This window comes from Anomaloglossus baeobatrachus, chromosome 3 (genome assembly GCF_048569485.1).
Source record: "Anomaloglossus baeobatrachus isolate aAnoBae1 chromosome 3, aAnoBae1.hap1, whole genome shotgun sequence".
Classification (NCBI taxonomy): domain Eukaryota; kingdom Metazoa; phylum Chordata; class Amphibia; order Anura; family Aromobatidae; genus Anomaloglossus; species Anomaloglossus baeobatrachus.
The window spans coordinates 470,328,836-470,348,117 of record NC_134355.1 but is presented as its reverse complement, the minus strand read 5'-3'; the positions used below and the strand labels follow the sequence as shown (position 1 = coordinate 470,348,117).

The following is a 19,282-nucleotide window of genomic DNA, read 5'->3' as shown; positions in this document are numbered from 1 at the left end:
TTGTTTAATTTTTTTATCCAAGATACTACATAGGACCTACTTGCTTCACATCAGAGTAGTCCTCCTTTTTTTTTTATTTCCCTTCTCTTCCCCAGAATCCTCTCCTCTTTGATTACTGGCTCCACAGCACATATACTTTTTGGCCTTCTGCTCCCAGATATCTCGGCAACATTATCCAAATCCCATCAGTTTTTACTGGCCAATAAATCTCCAGGTTTTTTTCAACCAAGCTCGTAAGCTATCACATTGTGGCCGTAAAATAGCACGTATTCATGTTGCTTCAATATAAATCTTCACACCTCCGCATGGATGTTATGTTGAGTCGCCTGTATAACTTCTGGAAATATAAATGCTGTACAGACTCAACAAAGCTTTCTGAAAACTTGTCAGTTCTGGGTTATTAGTTTATATACAGTTGTGTCCAGAAATATTTGGACAGTGACTGAATCTTTGTAATTTGGGCTCTGCATGCCACTAGTTTTTAATAAAAAGGAAACCACTGAGATGAAATTGAAGTGGAGACGTTTAGGTTTAGTAACAAATCTCTCTGCAAAGCTTCCCCATGGCTCAAAAGTAATTGGACAAATTAACTTTACCATAAATAAAATGTTAATTTTTTTTTTATACTTTGTAGAGAATCAGAGAATCCTTTCCTGGTAATGACTACCTCAAGTTTGGGTTCTTGGAAGTCATCAAATGCTGGGTTTCCTCCTTTTATGATGCTTTGCCATCCTTTAATGCAGCGGACTTCAGTTGTTTTCTAATTTGCAGGTCTTTCTGCTTTAAGTTTTTTCTTAACCATGTCAAATGCATGCTCAATGGTGTTGAGGTCTGGTGATTGACTTTGAACAATGCAGAAAATTCAACAACTGTTTTGGAAAGAAAAAAAAAACAACTTATGGTTGCTTTCTCAGTATGGTTTATGTCATTTCAGTCTGTGCTGCATTGGGTTTGACCCAAGCAGAAAATTTAGCCCTGTACACTTCAGAATTCATCCAGCTGCTTATTTCTTCAGTCTCCTCATCAATAAACATTAGTGACCCAGTGGCATTGGAACCCATACATCATACTGCCTCTGCCATGTTTTACAGAGAATGTAGTGTACTTACCATCGTTCTAGTACAGGTTGATCTTAGTGGTGAACCCTCTGTATTTGATCTTAAAGAAGTTGTCCAGTTACCAAAACTGATTTTTTTTTTTTTCTGATAAATCTTGCTAATATGTGCCCCTCAACACATCTATTATGTTTTTTCAGCAAAATTACCTTTCATTGTGCATTAGCAGCACATGCTCATTGCTGGCTCCAGCTCTGATGGGGTTAATCTCTCCTCTGACTTCCTGTGTTCAGTTCCTACAAGTCCCAGAATTCTTTGTGGCTCTAGGGCGGTGTCTAGCTTATCTAACACACCCATTGTGTCTAATACACCCACTCTGCTCCCACCCAAACCCTCCTCCCTGCCTCTTCCCAGTGGATGTGCACTCAGAGAAATCACAGATACAGCAGCTCTGCACAGCCAGGGGAAGAAAGTGTGTGCGCGTGTATATACAGTGTGTGTGTGCGTATATACACTGTGTGAGTGAGTGTGTATGTGAGTGTGTATGTCATACTCACCTGTCTGCAGGGTCCGGGTGCCATGCCTGCTTCCAGCCCCTGTCTCGGTCCCGCCGCTTCGGCTGTGTGCAGTCTCCCCGGTGCATGCACGAAGCTTGCAGGACCTGGCCGTGGATCACCTGATGCAGTCACCTGACGCATCAGCTGATCGTAGTCTCGCCGGCTTTTTCTTGCCCGGCCGGCTATCAGCTGATCCTGCCGTCAGGGGACTTCATCAGCTGATTACCGGCAGCTCCTGCAGTGATGGGCCAGGATCAGACTCCGCTCCAGGAGCTGCCGGTCATCAGCACAGACGTGAGTATTTATTTATTTATTTTTTTTTTTGCACTGATGCATCTGCTGATTGTATAATCTGCTTTTATACAATCAGCTGATGTATGATGTGATTCACATCCTTTATCCTGACACATCATCTGATCGCTTTGCCTTCCTTCCAGCAAACCGATCAGATGATATTGGATCCGGATTGGACGGCGCGGGACCCTGACCCAGGATTACTGCGGAGGGGGGTTTATTTCAATAAAGATGGAGTCACTAATTGTGTTGTGTTTTATTTCTAATAAAAATATTTTTCTGTGTTGTTTTTTTTTTATCATTACTAGAAATTCATGGTGGCCATGTCTAATATTGGCGTGACACCATGAATTTCGGGCTTAGGGCTAGCTGATAATATACAGCTAGTCCTAACTCCATTATTACCCGGCTAGCCACCCGGCATCAGGTCAGCTGGAAGAGTTGGATACAGCGCCAGAAGATGGCGCTTCTATGAAAGCGCCATTTTCTGGGGTGGCTGCGGACTGCAATTCGCAGTCACCGCCCACAGCCCTGTCACTCAATCTGAGTGGCGCCGGCATCCTGTGACGTACCCGTCTTGTTTGAGAGCCCGGAAATGCCGGGACGTCAGAGGATGCCGGCGGCCACAGCTCCAGGGGGTCATGTGACTGGCACTGAGCGTGCAGGATAGCGCCGCTCAGTGCCAGAACTGGAAACAGAAGGCAATGGAGAAGACGCCTAGAAAGGTAAGTATAGCTCATACAGAAAATAAAAAAAATGGGTGAACCACCCCTTTAAGTCTTCTCCTTTTGGTAGACTTAGTTACTTAAACATCACATTCCTGGTGAGTGTTCTTCACTTGGGTGGATGTTTTGAATGTGCTTTTCTTCAAGGAAAGGATTTTGTAAATATCTGCCTCTATTGTCTTCTGTGTACTTCCAGGCATTTCTTCAGCGCTCTATTGGGAGACCCAGACGATTGGGGTATAGCTACTGCCCTCCGGAGGCCACACAAAGCACTACACCAAAAGTGCAAGGCCCCTCCCCTTCTGGCTATACCCCCCCGTGGTATCACGGGTACTCCAGTTTTAGCTTTGTGTGCGAAGGAGGTCAGACATTCCATGCATAGCTCCACAGATTTTAGTCAGCAGTAGCTGCTGACTATTTCGGATGGAAGAAAAGAGGGCCCATATAGGGCCCCCAGCATGCTCCCTTCTCACCCCTGGATGGTGTTGTAAGGTTGAGGTACCTATTGCTGGTACAGGGCTGGAGCCTCACATGCTGTTTTCCTTCCACATCCCCTTGGGGGCTCTGTGGAAGTGGGATCCTGCCGGCCTCAAAGCTCTGACGCCGGGCTCCATCCACAGACCCATAGCACCTGGTGGATGCCGAGCAGGAGTACCATCAGGGACCGGGCCCTGCATCATACAGGTACTCTGTGTCCCCGGCAGGCACAGACGCACTCCGGGCTGGCTGGGCGTTGTAGTGCGCCGGGGACCGTACACTGAGCTGGTGTTCCTACAGTTATCTGGGGGACTTTGTGTTCTGGGAACGCAGCGCCGACCCTCACTGGACCGGCGGCGCTGCTGTGACTTGTGGTGCGCCGGGGATACGCCGACCGCGCTTTTACGGCGGGGGCGTTTATAACTCTAGTCCCCGGCTTTTGGGCCTAGGACGCCGGCAGCTCCGATCGTTCCCGCCCCCACCCTGTCAATCAGGGTAGGGGAGAGACGCTGTTTCACGGCAGCGACGAGGGCTGGAGCCTGATTTACATGCTCCAGCCCTCTCACTAGGCACAGAGGGAAGCAGGCTTCCCGCTCTTGGTCAGGAACGCCCAGGGCCCGCCCCCCTTCCTCTCTCAGGACGCCGGCAGCCATTACATGCATGTCTGGCTGGAGGAAGGACGCAAGGCTCTGGGAGACCTAGACTGAGGGGCTTTGGGAGACCACACACCCGCTCTTAAGCGGGCGGTAAGCGGCTTTTCAGCTGGCCCCTCTAGTGCCTTACTGTGTATTAGTGTACTGTGTCACTGGACATAGATATTTATTGATTTCTTGCACTGTGAGGTCGCTTCCTGGCTGTATACCCCAGATCGCTCTGAGGACGCAGCAACATGTCATTCACAAGACGCAAGGCTGCCAAGGCTAGGGCTGTGTGCACTGCGTGTGCTGCATGTGGGGCTGCTCTACCAGCAGGCTCCAATGACCCCCATTGTGTGCAATGCTCAGATCCGGTGCTGCTTCGCCAGCCGGAGTCCGGAGAGGTAGTGACCCAGGCTGAGACGCTTGTAAGTCCTGCCCCGGTGTCAGGGACAGACTTTGCAGTTTTTGCGGATAATATGTCTGTGGCTATGGCAAAAATCCTGGAAACTTTGCAATCCATGCCTGGGGCTCAGTCTATGGACACGGCGAGGTCTATGTCCTCTAATCCTCCGCAGTTGGATTTAATCCAGACTGCAAGGGGGTCCCCGGCTTCTCAGGATGAGTATAATGACTCAGATGATTGCCCCAGTCACCCCAAGCGGGCTCACTGGGAAAGACCCTCAACGTCATCACACTGCTCAGGGTCTCAGCGCAATCAGTCTCCATGTGATGTGTCTGAAGAGAGTGATCAGGAGTCTAATCCTGGAACCCCTCTCAATCTGGATACCCCGGATGGGGACGCCATGGTAAACGATCTTATCTCAGCCATCAATAGGCTGTTAGATATTTCTCCCCCAGCCCCTTCAGCAGAAGAGGCAGCGGCAGAGCAGGAGAAGTTTCGTTTCCTCTATCCCAAGCGTAAATTAAGTGCTCTGTTGGATCACTCTGACTTCAGAGAATCAATCCAGAAACACGACGCTCATCCAGAAAAGCGTTTCTCTAAACGTTCTAAGGATACACGTTATCCTTTCCCACCTGATGTGGTCAAGCGCTGGACCCAGTGTCCAAAGGTGGACCCCCCGATTTCCAAGCTTGCAGCTAGATCCATAGTTGCAGTGGAGGATGGCGCTTCACTTAAGGATGCCAATGACAGACAGATGGACCTTTGGTTAAAATCTGTCTATGAAGCTATCGGCGCGTCGTTTGCTCCAGCATTCGCAGCCGTATGGGCACTCCAAGCTATTTCAGCTGGTTTAGCAAAAGTGGATGCTATCATACATCCAGCGGTGCCGCAAGTGGCGCACCTTACCTCGCAGATGTCTGCGTTTGCCTCTTACGCTATCAATGCGGTCCTAGAATCTACCAGCCGCACCTCAATGGCGTCTGCCAATTCGGTAGTTTTGCGCAGGGCATTGTGGTTAAAGGACTGGAAAGCAGATGCTGGTTCCAAAAAATGTTTAACCAGCTTGCCTTTATCTAGAGATAGACTGTTTGGCGAGCCATTGGCTGACATCATTAAACAGTCCAAGGGTAAAGACTCCTCTTTACCCCAGCCCAGATCAAGCAAACCTCAGCAGAGAAAGTGGCAGCAGAAGTTTCAGTCCTTTCGAGGTTCGGGCAAAACACAATTCTCCTTGTCCAAAGGGACTCAGAGGACGCAAAGAAACTCAGATTCCTGGCGGGCTCACGCACGCCCCAAGAAAGCAAATGGAGGAACCGCTTCCAAAGCGGCTACCTCATGACTTCCAGTCCCCTCCCTCCGCATCTCCGGTCGGGGGCAGGCTCTCCCGCTTTTACGACACTTGGATGTCACAGGTCAAAGACCGGTGGGTGACAGACATTTTGTCTCGCGGGTACAGAATCGAGTTCAGTTCTCGTCCTCCAGCTCGGTTCTTCAGAACCTCCCCACATCCAGACCGTGTAGATGTCCTGCGGCAGGCGGTGGACTCCCTAAGAGCGGAAGGAGTAGTGGTTCCTGTACCGTCTCAGGAACAAGGGAGAGGGTTTTACTCCAATCTCTTTGTGGTGTCAAAAAAGGACGGCTCGTTCCGTCCTGTTCTGGACCTAAAACTGCTCAACAAACATGTGCATGCCAGACGGTTCCGGATGGAAACCCTCCGTTCTGTCATTGCCTCAATGTCTCAAGGAGACTTCCTTGCCTCAATAGACATCAAAGATGCTTATCTCCACGTGCCAATTGCTACAGAACATCAACGTTTTCTACGTTTTGTGATAGGAGACGACCATCTTCAGTTCGTAGCTCTGCCATTCGGTCTGGCGACAGCCCCCCGGGTCTTCACCAAGGTCATGGCGGCGGTGGTAGCAGTCTTGCACTCTCAGGGACACTCGGTGATCCCTTACCTAGACGATCTACTTGTCAAGGCACCCTCTCAAGAGGCATGCCAACTCAGTCTACATGCTACGCTGGAGACTCTCCAGACTTTTGGATGGATCATCAACTTTCCAAAGTCGAATCTGTCACCGTCACAGTCACTAACGTATCTTGGCATGGAGTTTCATACTCGAGCAGCGAGAGTGAAGCTTCCGCTAAACAAGCAGCGGTCCTTACAGACAGGGGTGCAATCTCTCCTTCAGGGCCAGTCGCACCCCTTGCGGCGCCTCATGCACTTCCTAGGGAAGATGGTGGCAGCCATGGAAGCAGTTCCCTTTGCGCAGTTTCATCTGCGTCCACTTCAATGGGACATTCTCCGCCAATGGGACGGGAAGACAACTTCCCTAGACAGGAAAGTCTCTCTTTCCCAGACGGCCAAGGACTCTCTACAATGGTGGCTCCTTCCCACCTCATTGTCTCAGGGAAGATCCTTCCTGCCCCCATCCTGGGCAGTGGTCACGACAGATGCGAGTCTGTCGGGGTGGGGAGCAGTGTTTCTACACCACAGGGCTCAGGGGACGTGGACTCCGCAAGAGTCCACCCTTCAGATCAATGTTCTGGAAATCAGGGCAGTGTATCTTGCCCTACTAGCCTTTCAACAGTGGCTGGAAGGAAAGCAGATCCGAATCCAGTCGGACAACTCCACAGCGGTGGCATACATCAACCACCAAGGAGGGACGCGCAGCCGGCAAGCCTTTCAGGAAGTCCGGCGCATTCTGAATTGGGTGGAGGACACAGCATCCACCATCTCCGCGGTTCACATCCCAGGCGTAGAAAACTGGGAAGCAGACTTCCTCAGTCGCCAGGGTATGGACGCAGGGGAATGGTCCCTTCACCCGGACGTGTTTCAAGAAATCTGTCGCCGCTGGGGGGTGCCGGACGTCGACCTAATGGCGTCTCGGCACAACAACAAGGTCCCGGCATTCATGGCGCGGTCGCGCGATCAAAGAGCTCTGGCGGCAGACGCCTTGGTGCAAGATTGGTCGCAGTTCCGCCTCCCATATGTATTCCCGCCTCTGGCACTCTTGCCCAGAGTATTACGCAAGATCAGATCCGATTGCAGCCGCATCATACTCGTCGCCCCAGACTGGCCGAGGAGATCGTGGTATCCGGATCTGTGGCATCTCACGGTCGGCCGACCGTGGTCACTTCCAGACCGTCCAGACCTGCTGTCTCAAGGGCCGTTTTTCCATCAGAATTCTGCGGCCCTGAACCTGACTGTGTGGCCATTGAGTCCTGGATCCTATCGTCAACAGGCTTATCCCAGGGAGTGGTAGCCACAATGAGACAAGCTAGGAAGTCAACTTCTGCTAAGATCTACCACAGAACGTGGAAGATTTTCTTAACCTGGTGCTCTGCTCAGGGAGTGTCTCCCTGGCCATTTGCATTGCCCACTTTTCTGTCTTTCCTGCAATCAGGGTTGGAAAAGGGCTTGTCGCTCAGCTCCCTTAAAGGGCAAGTCTCGGCACTATCCGTGTTTTTTCAGAAGCGTCTAGCACGTCTTCCTAAGGTGCGCACGTTCCTGCAGGGGGTCTGTCATATTGTGCCCCCGTACAAGCGGCCGTTGGATCCATGGGATCTGAACAGAGTACTAGTTGCTCTCCAGAAGCCGCCTTTCGAGCCTCTCAAAGAAGTTTTTTTCTCGCCTGTCACAGAAAGTGGCGTTTCTTGTTGCGATCACATCGCTTCGGCGAGTGTCTGAGCTGGCCGCTCTGTCATCCAAGGCTCCCTTCTTGGTGTTCCACCAGGACAAAGTAGTGCTGCGCCCCATTCCGGAGTTTCTCCCTAAGGTCGTATCCTCGTTTCATCTTAATCAGGATATATCCTTGCCTTCCTTTTATCCTCATCCGGTTCACCGGTATGAAAAGGACTTGCGTTTGCTAGATCTGGTGAGAGCTCTCAGGATCTACATTTCCCGCACGGCGCCCATGCGCCGTTCCGATGCACTTTTTGTCCTTGTCGCCGGTCCGCGCAAGGGGTTGCAGGCTTCTAAAGCTACCTTGGCTCGATGGATCAAAGAACCAATTATAGAGGCCTACCGTTCTGCTGGGCTTCCGGTTCCTTCAGGGCTAAAAGCCCACTCAACCAGAGCCGTGGGTGCGTCCTGGGCATTACGGCACCGGGCTTCGGCTCAACAGGTGTGTCAGGCAGCTACCTGGTCGAGTCTGCACACTTTCACCAAGCATTATCAGGTGCATACCTATGCTTCGGCGGATGCCAGCTTAGGTAGAAGAGTCCTGCAGGCGGCAGTGACATCCCCGTAGGGGAGGGCTGTTTTGCAGCTCTAACATGAGGTATTTCGTTACCCACCCAGGGACAGCTTTTGGACGTCCCAATCGTCTGGGTCTCCCAATAGAGCGCTGAAGAAGAAGGGAATTTTGTTACTTACCGTAAATTCCTTTTCTTCTAGCTCTTATTGGGAGACCCAGCACCCGCCCTGTTGTCCTTCGGGATTGTTTTTGCTGTTTGCGGGTACACATGTTGTTCATGTTGAACGGTTTTTCAGTTCTCCGATGTTAATCGGAGTTAATTTGTTTAAACCACTTGTTGGCTTCCTCCTTCTTGCTTTGGCACTAAAACTGGAGTACCCGTGATACCACGGGGGGGTATAGCCAGAAGGGGAGGGGCCTTGCACTTTTGGTGTAGTGCTTTGTGTGGCCTCCGGAGGGCAGTAGCTATACCCCAATCGTCTGGGTCTCCCAATAAGAGCTAGAAGAAAAGGAATTTACGGTAAGTAACAAAATTCCCTTCTTTTGAGTTCTTAAGCTTACCAGTGCACTAATTTTTCTTAGGTTGTATTAAAATATTGATTTTGCCAGTCCCTCCATTCTGCTATTACATCACCTCTGACCATGAATTGAAGGTTCAGAGCAACAGCTTCCAAATGCAAATGTCACACCTGGAATCAGCTCCAGGCCTTTTACCTGCTTGCTTGATGTTGGATTGAGAAAATAGGCCTTGGAACCCATCAAAGAGCTTTGGAGATAATTCTCCAATTAGTTTTGATCCTTGAAAAAGAGGCATCTACATATTCATAAACCTTTGCTCCAATTAGGGTTTGAATACCCTCAAATTAAAGCTGAGAATCTTCATTTTAAGCCCCTATTAATTATATGACTATCTACCGTTACTCCCAAGTAACATGGCTATTGTCTTGGGGTTCTGTTTAACTCTGATCTCTTCTTCACCCCCTACATCCGATCAGTCTCGCTCATGTTGCCTACACCTCAAAAACATCTCTAAAATTCAACCTTCTCTTACCTTTGACTATGCGAATACTTACTGTTGCTCTGACTCATTCATATCTGGATTATTGTAACTCTAGAAAGAGGGAGACCTATAAGAATAAACTCTCCCCTCTACAGTCCATCCTGAATGTTGCAGCCAGGATCATATTCCTCTCCAACTGCAACAGCAATGCCTCTACACTCTTCCAGTCATTGCACTGGTTGCCCATCCACTACAGAGTGCAATATACTGTAAACTTGTCACTCTCTCCTGTAAAGCTCTCCACATTTTTGCCCCAACCTAACCCTGCTAATGACCTACGATGAACAGCCTCAATAATCTGTGAGAAAAGAGTAACCCCGGCACACTACAACTCCCAGAAAAAAGGCAAAGTTGTATGCAATATTTTTATTAACACAATAGTTCCTTGAATGCTTTTTTTCAGAAAAAATGAATATGGTCCAACAAACTGGACGTTTCGGCCACAGGCCTTCGTCAACATGGACTATTATCTGATAAATATACAAAAATTACAGTCAAAATTACATCCATAAATAAAATGAAACAGTTTTTATCTGCCTTCCAACATCATTTCTACTAACAGACAAGGACATATTATAGGGGTAGAAACATATTGTGATACATAGTAAAATTGATCCCATATGTTCATGAATTGGTAGGTACAGGTGAATGAGCGGTGCATAATCTAGGACCTGGATGACTATACTAATGCCAGTGATGGAAGTGTGTGCCCATCAAAGTCTATGGAAGTCCGACCAAAGGTAGAAAAAAAGTTTAGACAAAAAGAGAAAAGGAGGAAATAAAGAGCAGGAAAGTGAAAGTAAAAAGAACAAGATAGAGAGAAATACATGCAAAAACTGGAAAGTCTCTGTAATAGCACTCACCGTGCACAATCAAATGTATGCGAATATTCGGTAAGGGACTAGGAATTATGGAAATGAGTAGAGTCTCATATGTTTATCACTATAATGAAAGACATGTATTAGTGAAACATAATGCAAGTATGCGTTACACATAAGAACAATATCGTCCGCTGCATATTGAATATATGTACAGAAAAATGAGGTACCTGTGTCAATTCGCATACCCATAATTGGAACGGTATATACGTCAAGGGTATTCAATGCTAGTACATCGATTCTATACTGTGTGTAGCATTAGAATGGTGCTACAGAATAAGACCTTAATAGAAAAAATCATATCTCATGTTACGGACCTTCGTGAAGAAAAATTTACTTATATAGTATCATAGAGGAATTTACCTATATGTATGGTGCCAAAGAGGAAAGGGGCAGCATGTATCTGGTCACAAAACACAGGGGAATAACCAAAAGCTGGTACTCAATTGAATCCTATCTCCACCTGGAGAGAACTATAAATGCAACAATAGTGTGCGTATAAGTAGTAAGCTATAACCATGTTACTATGCACTATGACCACATGGGTAAAGCCAGTTACCTGCTAAAAAGCAGTGAAGCAGGAAACTTGTAGTAGCTGATGCACACTCTTGCATGTGCTGTGTCAGTGTAGTCGTTCTATGATAGAAATGTACAATCATGAGTACTAACACCTGAAGGGAATACCGCATACAGACTGTAATAACACTAATCAAATACCTATGTCCTCAGGCAGTAGGGGAAAACTGAAGCTGGTAGAACCGGAGGTGCAATTGCCCGGACCTTGTAAAGATAGAAGTGATGAGTCATATAATCATCGCATTCAGGGAAAGCTCAAGCGCACAGAGAAAGTGAGAGAGAGAGAGGTCGGCTGCCACTACTTACCAAACTGCAGCTGGACGTGTGTTCTGTAACAAATCACCTGCACAGTGAGCTATGTCCAGCGTGGAAGCGATTTAAAAGGAAGTGGGGGCGGGTCTGTGAATGTAACTTCCTGTATTTGGAACTCAGGAAGTCAGGGCTGTGGAACGCACACCGCACATGTGCAGTGCGCGTTCCCGGCCCGACTTCACTGGCAAGTGTCATAGTGGCTAGATCATGTGACAGGGAGGGGATGTGGCTGGGCGTACACACAAACCGTGCTTGCTATTAGGTGGAAGCCGGGCTGGCTCATCCTAGGTGCCTAGTAAGTAACAGGAACGGTGCACAGGGTCCATGTGAATATAAATAAGTGCCCACTGGTCAAATCATTAGCGTTTCTGTAAGAAAGAAGGAACAAAATCAACATATGGGTAAATTACGAGCATAAGTGAAAGCAACATATATTTTCAGCCATGATTACTCTGTGGAAGAAATTATACCGCATCATGATTAAATGTTAGAGGATACATATTATGTCATATCATACAGTGATTATATACATGACATGATTATGTCAGATATTATGATTTTTAGTCAAATTAGTCAGCCCCAAGCAGATAAGGGTCAGCAAAAAGACTCAAAATTACACCAGAATTATGAAACGGCCGTCTCATATTTCCTATTTAGACCATGCGGTTCTAACGTACCCAAAGTGTGTATCCATCTAGCCTCTTTCTCCAATAGGCATCTAGTCCTATTACCCCCTCTGCGTGCTATATCGACATGATCGATAATTTGAAATTTTAGTTGTGAGATTCGATGTCCCGCAGACGCGAAGTGATGGGGAATAGGCAACAGTGTATTCCCGCATCTAATGTCTTTGTGCCGGCTAATGCGGTCCCGGATATGTATGAATGTAGCAGCCAGGATCATATTCCTCTCCAACTGCAACATCAATGCCTCTACACTCTTCCAGTCATTGCACTGGTTGCCCATCCACTACAGAGTGCAATATACTGTAAACTTATCACTCTCTCCTGTAAAGCTCTCCACATTTTTGCCCCAACCTAACCCTGCTAATGACCTACGATGAACAGCCTCAATAATCCGAACCTCCCACACCTGTCTCAAAGACTTCTCTTGAGCTGTGCCAATTCTGTGTTACTCAGGACTATTCGATCAATTCTCAATACCACAGTGTTAAGTGTACCAAAAAAACACCTATTTCTTTACACTGCCCTATCGCCTCACTAATGTTACTTTCTTTTCTTTTCAATATTCTTTTTATTATAGTGAAAAATAGCATGTGAAACACAATGCACACCTTCCAAGTATTATTCGGATCAAGAAATTGACATAATGTAGCATAAAACAATGAGTATATGTGCAAAAATATAAGGTACTCGAATCCTGGAGGGAAGGATTTAGATCCAAAGTTCGGTCTACATTTGCCTCACTAATGTTACTATTCAAGTTTTTCCCTTTTTTAAAAAATATTTTCTTCCAAAAGTGGTCCCTCAAAGAATGTTTACACAGTTTCCATGCACTCTGTACCTGTACTAGTATACATACTGGCTGCTGACTGGTTCATGTAGCGTTATTTAAATCCCCTATTTATTATACCGATGACTGGACCATACAAAACAATCACTATTTTACCTTATGTGCTTCCCCTATTCTCTCATAGATTATTAGCTTGTGAGCAGGACCCTCACTCCTTTGTATTTGTTTGTGTGCAGAATACACTCCTTCTATACCCTTGGAACTCCAAATTAATAAGATTTTATTTTACAAGCGCTAGGAGAAATCAATACAGCACTCACAGGTGTTGTACTGTGAGTTTTTTTTTTTCTATTACATCATGTGACCAGTTTATATAGTATCCCAAACAAAGAAATTATATGCACCAATAAGCCGTAGGGGTGTGTAGAAATGGGAAACTTCTCTGCCTCTCAGTGTTAGCTGAACTCTTTGACATCATTCAGTTATAATACAAGATGGTTTCTATAAAATACAAAATGGCTTGTATTTTCTCACATGTTTAATTGTCTTACTCTGTTTGAATTGTCTGTATCTGTTCCCTATGAATTGTAAAGTGCTGTGAAATATATTGGCGCTATAAAAATGATCTTAAATATGTTTTGAGAACCTGCAAAAATGCCTAAAACATTTGTGTCCAAATATTCCTGAACTTAAGTGTACCTGGTTACACTCATTTTGTGTTCTATACTAATGCATCAATATTATTTTTTTTTTTTTTTTTCCCTTTTCCTCAAATTTATCATTTAGAAAAAGAAGAATCTTTACCCTCTGGATTTAAAATTTTTTTTTTTTTAAGTCAACCAGCTTGTATAATTGCATGTGAAATAATTGTTTGCTTTCTATGGTAACTCTTGTCTTTGATGCACTCATTTTATAGGTTTACTCCAGAGCAAATGACCAAGAACCTTGTGGATGGTGGCTTGCGAAAGTCCGAATGATGAAAGGAGACGTAGGTTTCTATCCCTATTGGTGTTTTGTGGGGTTTTTTTTAATTTTTTTTCTTTTACATTCATTATGGGTATTCAAGTTGATAAACTTATTAAATCTACATTTGATACCAGCTTAGCTGTGAATGTCCTTCAAATCTGTGTATTTCATTGCTACTCCATATGGTGCATGGAGGACTCTGTTTTAATCCCCTTCGCAACCTGTGATGTAATGATATGTCATAGGCAGTGTCTGTCCATTTAATGTTGGCTAGCACAGTGAACCCCCCATGTAGCCTGTTAACTAGTTAAATCCCGCTGTCAATCTCTGAGCACTTCATTCCCCACCCCCCATCGGCAGCACTGTGACATGATCACGGGGTTCCGGTTGTGACGTAGTTCCTGTGAACGCTGGCTGAGCATTGATGTTCACAGGAGATCAGCATTTTGCTGTACAGAGTGGTACTGAGGCATGGCTGTATACAGCACAAGTGATCGGATTATGAGCTCCAAGTACCTTAGGGAGACTAGTAAAAACAATAAAAAGTGTTTTGAAAAATATATGAAAAGAACCACAAGCTCAAATCACCCCCCCCTTTGCACCATTGAAAATATAACAATCTATATACATAATTTCCTTTTTCTGTCTTGCGCCAAAATGACGTCATTACAGTGACAACCGTCTCCACACCGCTTGCGCTAAAGAGCCTGCGACCAACGGCTCAGCTAACTGAACAGCCCGAACTACGGGCCAATAGGACGATGCCTGACACTTTTTTTTTTTTTTTCCCTGCACCCACACGGAGCCCCGACTCCCCGGTGAGTGCTGCACCCCTGGGAGCCCACACCAGCAACCCAGCCGACACATACCCACCGCTCGCCTCCGCCCCCGCACACATTACCCCACTCGGCTCCACCCCCTCCCCCCGCACTCCACCCTCCGCATATATACACTGAAAGCACACGCGCGTACGCACACGAATAGTCACCTGTCCCCAGCCATGCAGTCCCCAGCACTGACGTCCTCAGCGCCATGGCCCTGCTGGGTTCCACCCCCACCCCCCCCCACGCACACATTACCCCGCAGGATAGGCGCACATGTCATGATGGTGGCTGCACCACGATGGGGGCACATACCAGCATTGGGCCACATCACAGCATATTTTTACTTAACTTTACACTGTTCATGGCCTTCTTTCATTACGAGCCATGGACATCATTAAACATTAGACTCATCTATTAAAACTGTTCCTTCTGTTTATTTTAAAACCAATAAACAATTTTATAAGAATACTAAATTAAACCTAACTCATCCAGTCCATTCATTACTTTATTATTCAATCTGCTAACCTACATACACATTCTAGACTACCCGATGCGTTAGAATCGGGCCACCTTTTAGGCTACTTTCACACATCCGGATTTTTGCTCTGCGGCACAATACGGCGTTCTGCAGAAAAACCGCAACCGGCTTTTGTAACGCCGATTGCGTTTTTTTTTGCATTGACTTACATTAGTGCCGCATTGTGCCGTAGGGGCTTGCGTTCGGTCCGGTTTTTGCCACATGCGGCAGATTTAGCCGATGCGGCGGCCGGATCGAACGTACCCTGCAACGTTTTTTGCTCCGGCAAAAAACACCGCATCGCGCCGCATTTTTCAATGCATCCCTATGGAGGCCGGATGCGGCGCGATGCGGAAAAAAAACGCATCCGGTTGCCGCATGCGGTATTTTCCACTGCGCATGCTCAGTAGCATGCCGCAACCGGAAAAAACCGGACCGGCCGCATGTAAAAACTTATGCAAAGGATGCGGTGTTTTCACCGCATCCGTTGCATAGTTTTCACAGCCGGATTGAGCCGCAGGGCTCAAACCGGATGTGTGAAAGTAGCCTTAGTAATAAAATACCCATATTTGGTATCGCCACTTTCAGAAATGCCCGTTCTATCAAAATTTAAAATAAATTAATCTGATCAATAAAGGGCGTAATGCAACATTTCAATAAAATGAAATAAGAGGAGATCAAAACATCACATCTACCCAAAAATGGTACAAATTAAAATGTCAACTCAGGAGGCAAAAACATAAGCAGTCACTGAGCCCCAGCAGCTTCCGCGTTCTAAATGAGAATGAGGTGATTAGTCCGAGGCAGTTCTCTCCCTATACACATATTGAGGGAGAATTGTCAGAGATCTGCATCTTGGACTGGTCTCTGTCCCCAGCCACACTTTAAGAGAATATAGTTTAAACATTGCACCTTTCAAAAATAAAACAAAGCTATAGAATGCGGGAGCCAGAGGAGGGGAGGAGGTTTGTGTTTTAATGCCACCTTATTTGTAGCAAGGGAACGTCCTGGCAGGGCCAACTCTTGGTATTGTGTGGAGGTTTTGCACGATGTTACAAAGCTTTACTGGCTCAGAATGACATTTATGGGGGTATTTTTGCCCCTCCAGAATTTTTTTTTTTTTTTGTGCTATGGTGTTGGTTACCTTGTTTACACTGGCACAGACATACAAGCGGCAGCGTTGGGTGCTTTAGTTTGTGCCATTTTTATATGTTGCTGTAACCTTGTAATTTTAAAGCTGAGAGCATGATGCATGTACTCCCTTCCTCATCAGTTAATGGTCAGCCTGTTTAAGGCTGCTTTCACACCTCCGGTTTCTGCAATGCGGCACACTCCGGCACTTTGCAGGAAAATCGCAACCGTTTTTTTTTTTTGCTGCCGGTTGCGATTTTCCTGCATAGACTTTAATTAGTGCCGCATTGTGCCGCATGGCCTTGCGTTCCGTCCGGTTTTTGCCGCATGCGGCAGATTTAGCCGATGCGGCAGCCTGATGGAACGTTGCCTGGCACGTTTTTTCGTGCGTCAAAAAAAACCGCATCGCGCCGCATTCGGCCGATGCGGCGCATTTTTCAATGCATGCCTATGGCGGCCGGATGCGGCGCGATGCGGCAATAACCGCATCCGGCCGCCGCATGCGGTTTTTGCCACTGCGCATGCTCAGTAGCATGCCGCAAGCGGCAAAAACCGGACTGGCCGCAAAGGAAAAACTTATGCAAAGGATGCGGTGTGTTCACCGCATCCGTTGCATAGCTTGCACAGCCGGATTGAGCCGCAGAGCTCAAGCCGGATGTGTGAAAGCAGCCTAAATTTGTTGACCAATTCATATTTTAATACGTACATGAACAGTTTTGAAATCCTGGAAGTCTGGAATAATTTAAAGAATCTTACATTTTCAATCCTTTTGTGTCCTAGTTCTACGTTATTGAATATGCTGCTTGTGATGCTACCTACAATGAAATTGTGACATTTGAGCGACTTCGACCTGTCAATCAGAACAAACCTGTGACAAAGAATTCTTTCTTTAAATGCATGGTGGATGTTCCTGAAGACTTGAGAGAAGCGTAAGTTTTTTCTTTATGGAACACTAATAAGCTTGTATTTTTTGGGCTTGATGTTTTAAAGTCTGAAATTTTACTTTATGGTTGAAATTGGTAGAAATCAGGACTTTTACCAGAAAATGTTTATGAACTTCCCTTGAGTGTATTTGGATCTATACCATCATCATCCTAAAGTGGGATTTATGTATTTAAATTGTAAATTGTAAATTTTTCGGACGAGTAGCAGTTTATTTCCTTGTGTAATTTTGTGGAAGCAGAAATGCTTGTGCTCGGACTCTTCTTAAGACCTTGATTAAGGACAGATTTAAGTCTATTGCTGTAAAACTGCTAAAACAGGGTGTGTTCAGAGTATTTTCAAAAATGCTTAGAAAATATTGGAAGTGTACATATGAAAGTCTTTGAGCTTGTTTGTTTTTAATTTATTTGATGGAAAAAAAAATTGACTTTTTTTTTTTTTTTAAAAAAAACCCTCCATATAGACAAACAAAATGCATGTCACTTCTTTGAATAGGATCCTGAAGTAAAGGGTGCTTTACACGCTGCGATATCGCTAGCAATAGCACCCGCCCACATCGCTGTTTCGTCATGGGGATGATCACTGCCGTATCGAACAATATCGCTACGACAGCTCCACACGCACATACCTGCTTAACGACGTCGCTGGAGACACCGAACAATCTCTCCTTTAAGGGGGAGGTTCGTTCGGCGTCACTAAGCGGCCGCCCAATAGCAGAGGAGGGGCGGAGATGAGTGGCCGGAACATGCCGCCCACCTCCTTCCTTCCTCATTGCCGGTGGACGCAGGTAAGGAGATATTCGTCGTACCTGCGGTGTCACACATAGCGATGTGTGGTGATGCCGCAGGAACGACGAACAACCAGCAGCATGCACCACCTACGATATTATAAAAAGGAGCGACGTGTCAACGATCAACGATTTTTGACGTTTTTCGATCGTTGATGATCGCTCCTTTTAGTCACACACAATGATATTGCTAACGGCGCTGGATGTGCGTCACGAACACCGTGACCCTGACGATATATCATTAGCGATATCGTTGTGTGTAAAGTACCCTTAAGTGTCAAGGATTCTTTCATAATGTCGGCCTTATAAGCCACTCTGACTTTCAGCAATTACCACTGTTTGGTCATCAAGGGGCATTTCTACTAATACAGCTGTTGTGTTTTCATCCAGGTGTGCCAGTGAATCTGTGCATAAAGAATTCAAGAAAGCCGTAGGAGCGTGTAGAGTATACTTTACCTCAGAGACTAATCAATTAATTATACTGGTAAGAATGTGCTCGTGAAAATTTGGCGAAGGCATAAGTTTTTTTTTTTTTTTTTTTTTTTTTTTTTTTTTATAAATTCAGTGCTTAAATTATTGGTTTAACACAGCAGTCAGGTTGACTTGTTTTTAAATCACACTTGCCAGCAGGGCTGTGGAGTCGGAGTCGGAGTCGTGGAGTCGGAGTCGGAGCTCATTTTGGTGGAGTCGGAGTCGGAGTCGGTATAAAATGCACCGACTCCGACTCCTAAAATATATAATAAATTGGGGACAGGAGTGCAATGCAAAATGTGCTGAATATTTTACTAAATAACAACATTTAGTATAATGCTTATATTTAAGTGAAAAATTTATTGTAGTACAATGTGAACATCAGACATTTAATTGTTTTTATGATACAATAATCAAGATATTTGGATAGAACATAAAATATTTATTGGAATACAACTTTAGAACACAAAAAAACTAATAAATTGTAAATATGTAATATATATAATATATATATATATATATACAGTGTATATACACACACACAAGATATATATGTAATCTACTGTATATTACATAGTGTATTACATATTTACAATTTATTACAGTTTTTTGTGTTCTAAAGTTGTATTCCAATAAATATATTTTATGTTCTATCCAAATATCTTGATTATTGTATCATAAAAATTATTAAATGTCTGATGTTCACATACACATATTCATGTACTACAATAAATTTTTCACCTAACTATAAGCAATATATGTAGGAGTCGGAGTCGGAGCCGGAGTCGGAGTCGGAGCCGGAGTCGGAGTCGGTGCAAGAGAATTTGAGGAGTCGGAGTCGGAGTCGGAGTCGAAGGTTTGGCTTACCGACTCCACAGCCCTGCTTGCCAGAAGAAAACCTAAAAACGATGCTTGGTGTGCATAATTTTTAATGGAGAAAAAAAAATTATGTTAAAATCTTAAAGATAACCGGTCACCAGATTTTTGAGTTATAAAC

The 19,282-nt window shown here is 45.5% G+C and overlaps 1 protein-coding gene across 3 annotated transcripts in view; it reads left to right on the top strand.

Moving 5' to 3' along the window:
* Window positions 1–19,282, top strand: part of FXR1 (FMR1 autosomal homolog 1) — a 165,654-nt gene that overhangs the window by 53,985 nt on the left and 92,387 nt on the right. For all 3 annotated transcript variants that reach the window (XM_075340585.1, XM_075340584.1, XM_075340586.1), the window contains exons 4-6: window positions 13,564–13,635; window positions 16,866–17,014; window positions 18,205–18,298. In XM_075340585.1, coding sequence (XP_075196700.1) covers window positions 13,564–13,635; window positions 16,866–17,014; window positions 18,205–18,298 — 315 coding nt within the window. The remainder of the gene's footprint in view (window positions 1–13,563; window positions 13,636–16,865; window positions 17,015–18,204; window positions 18,299–19,282) is intronic.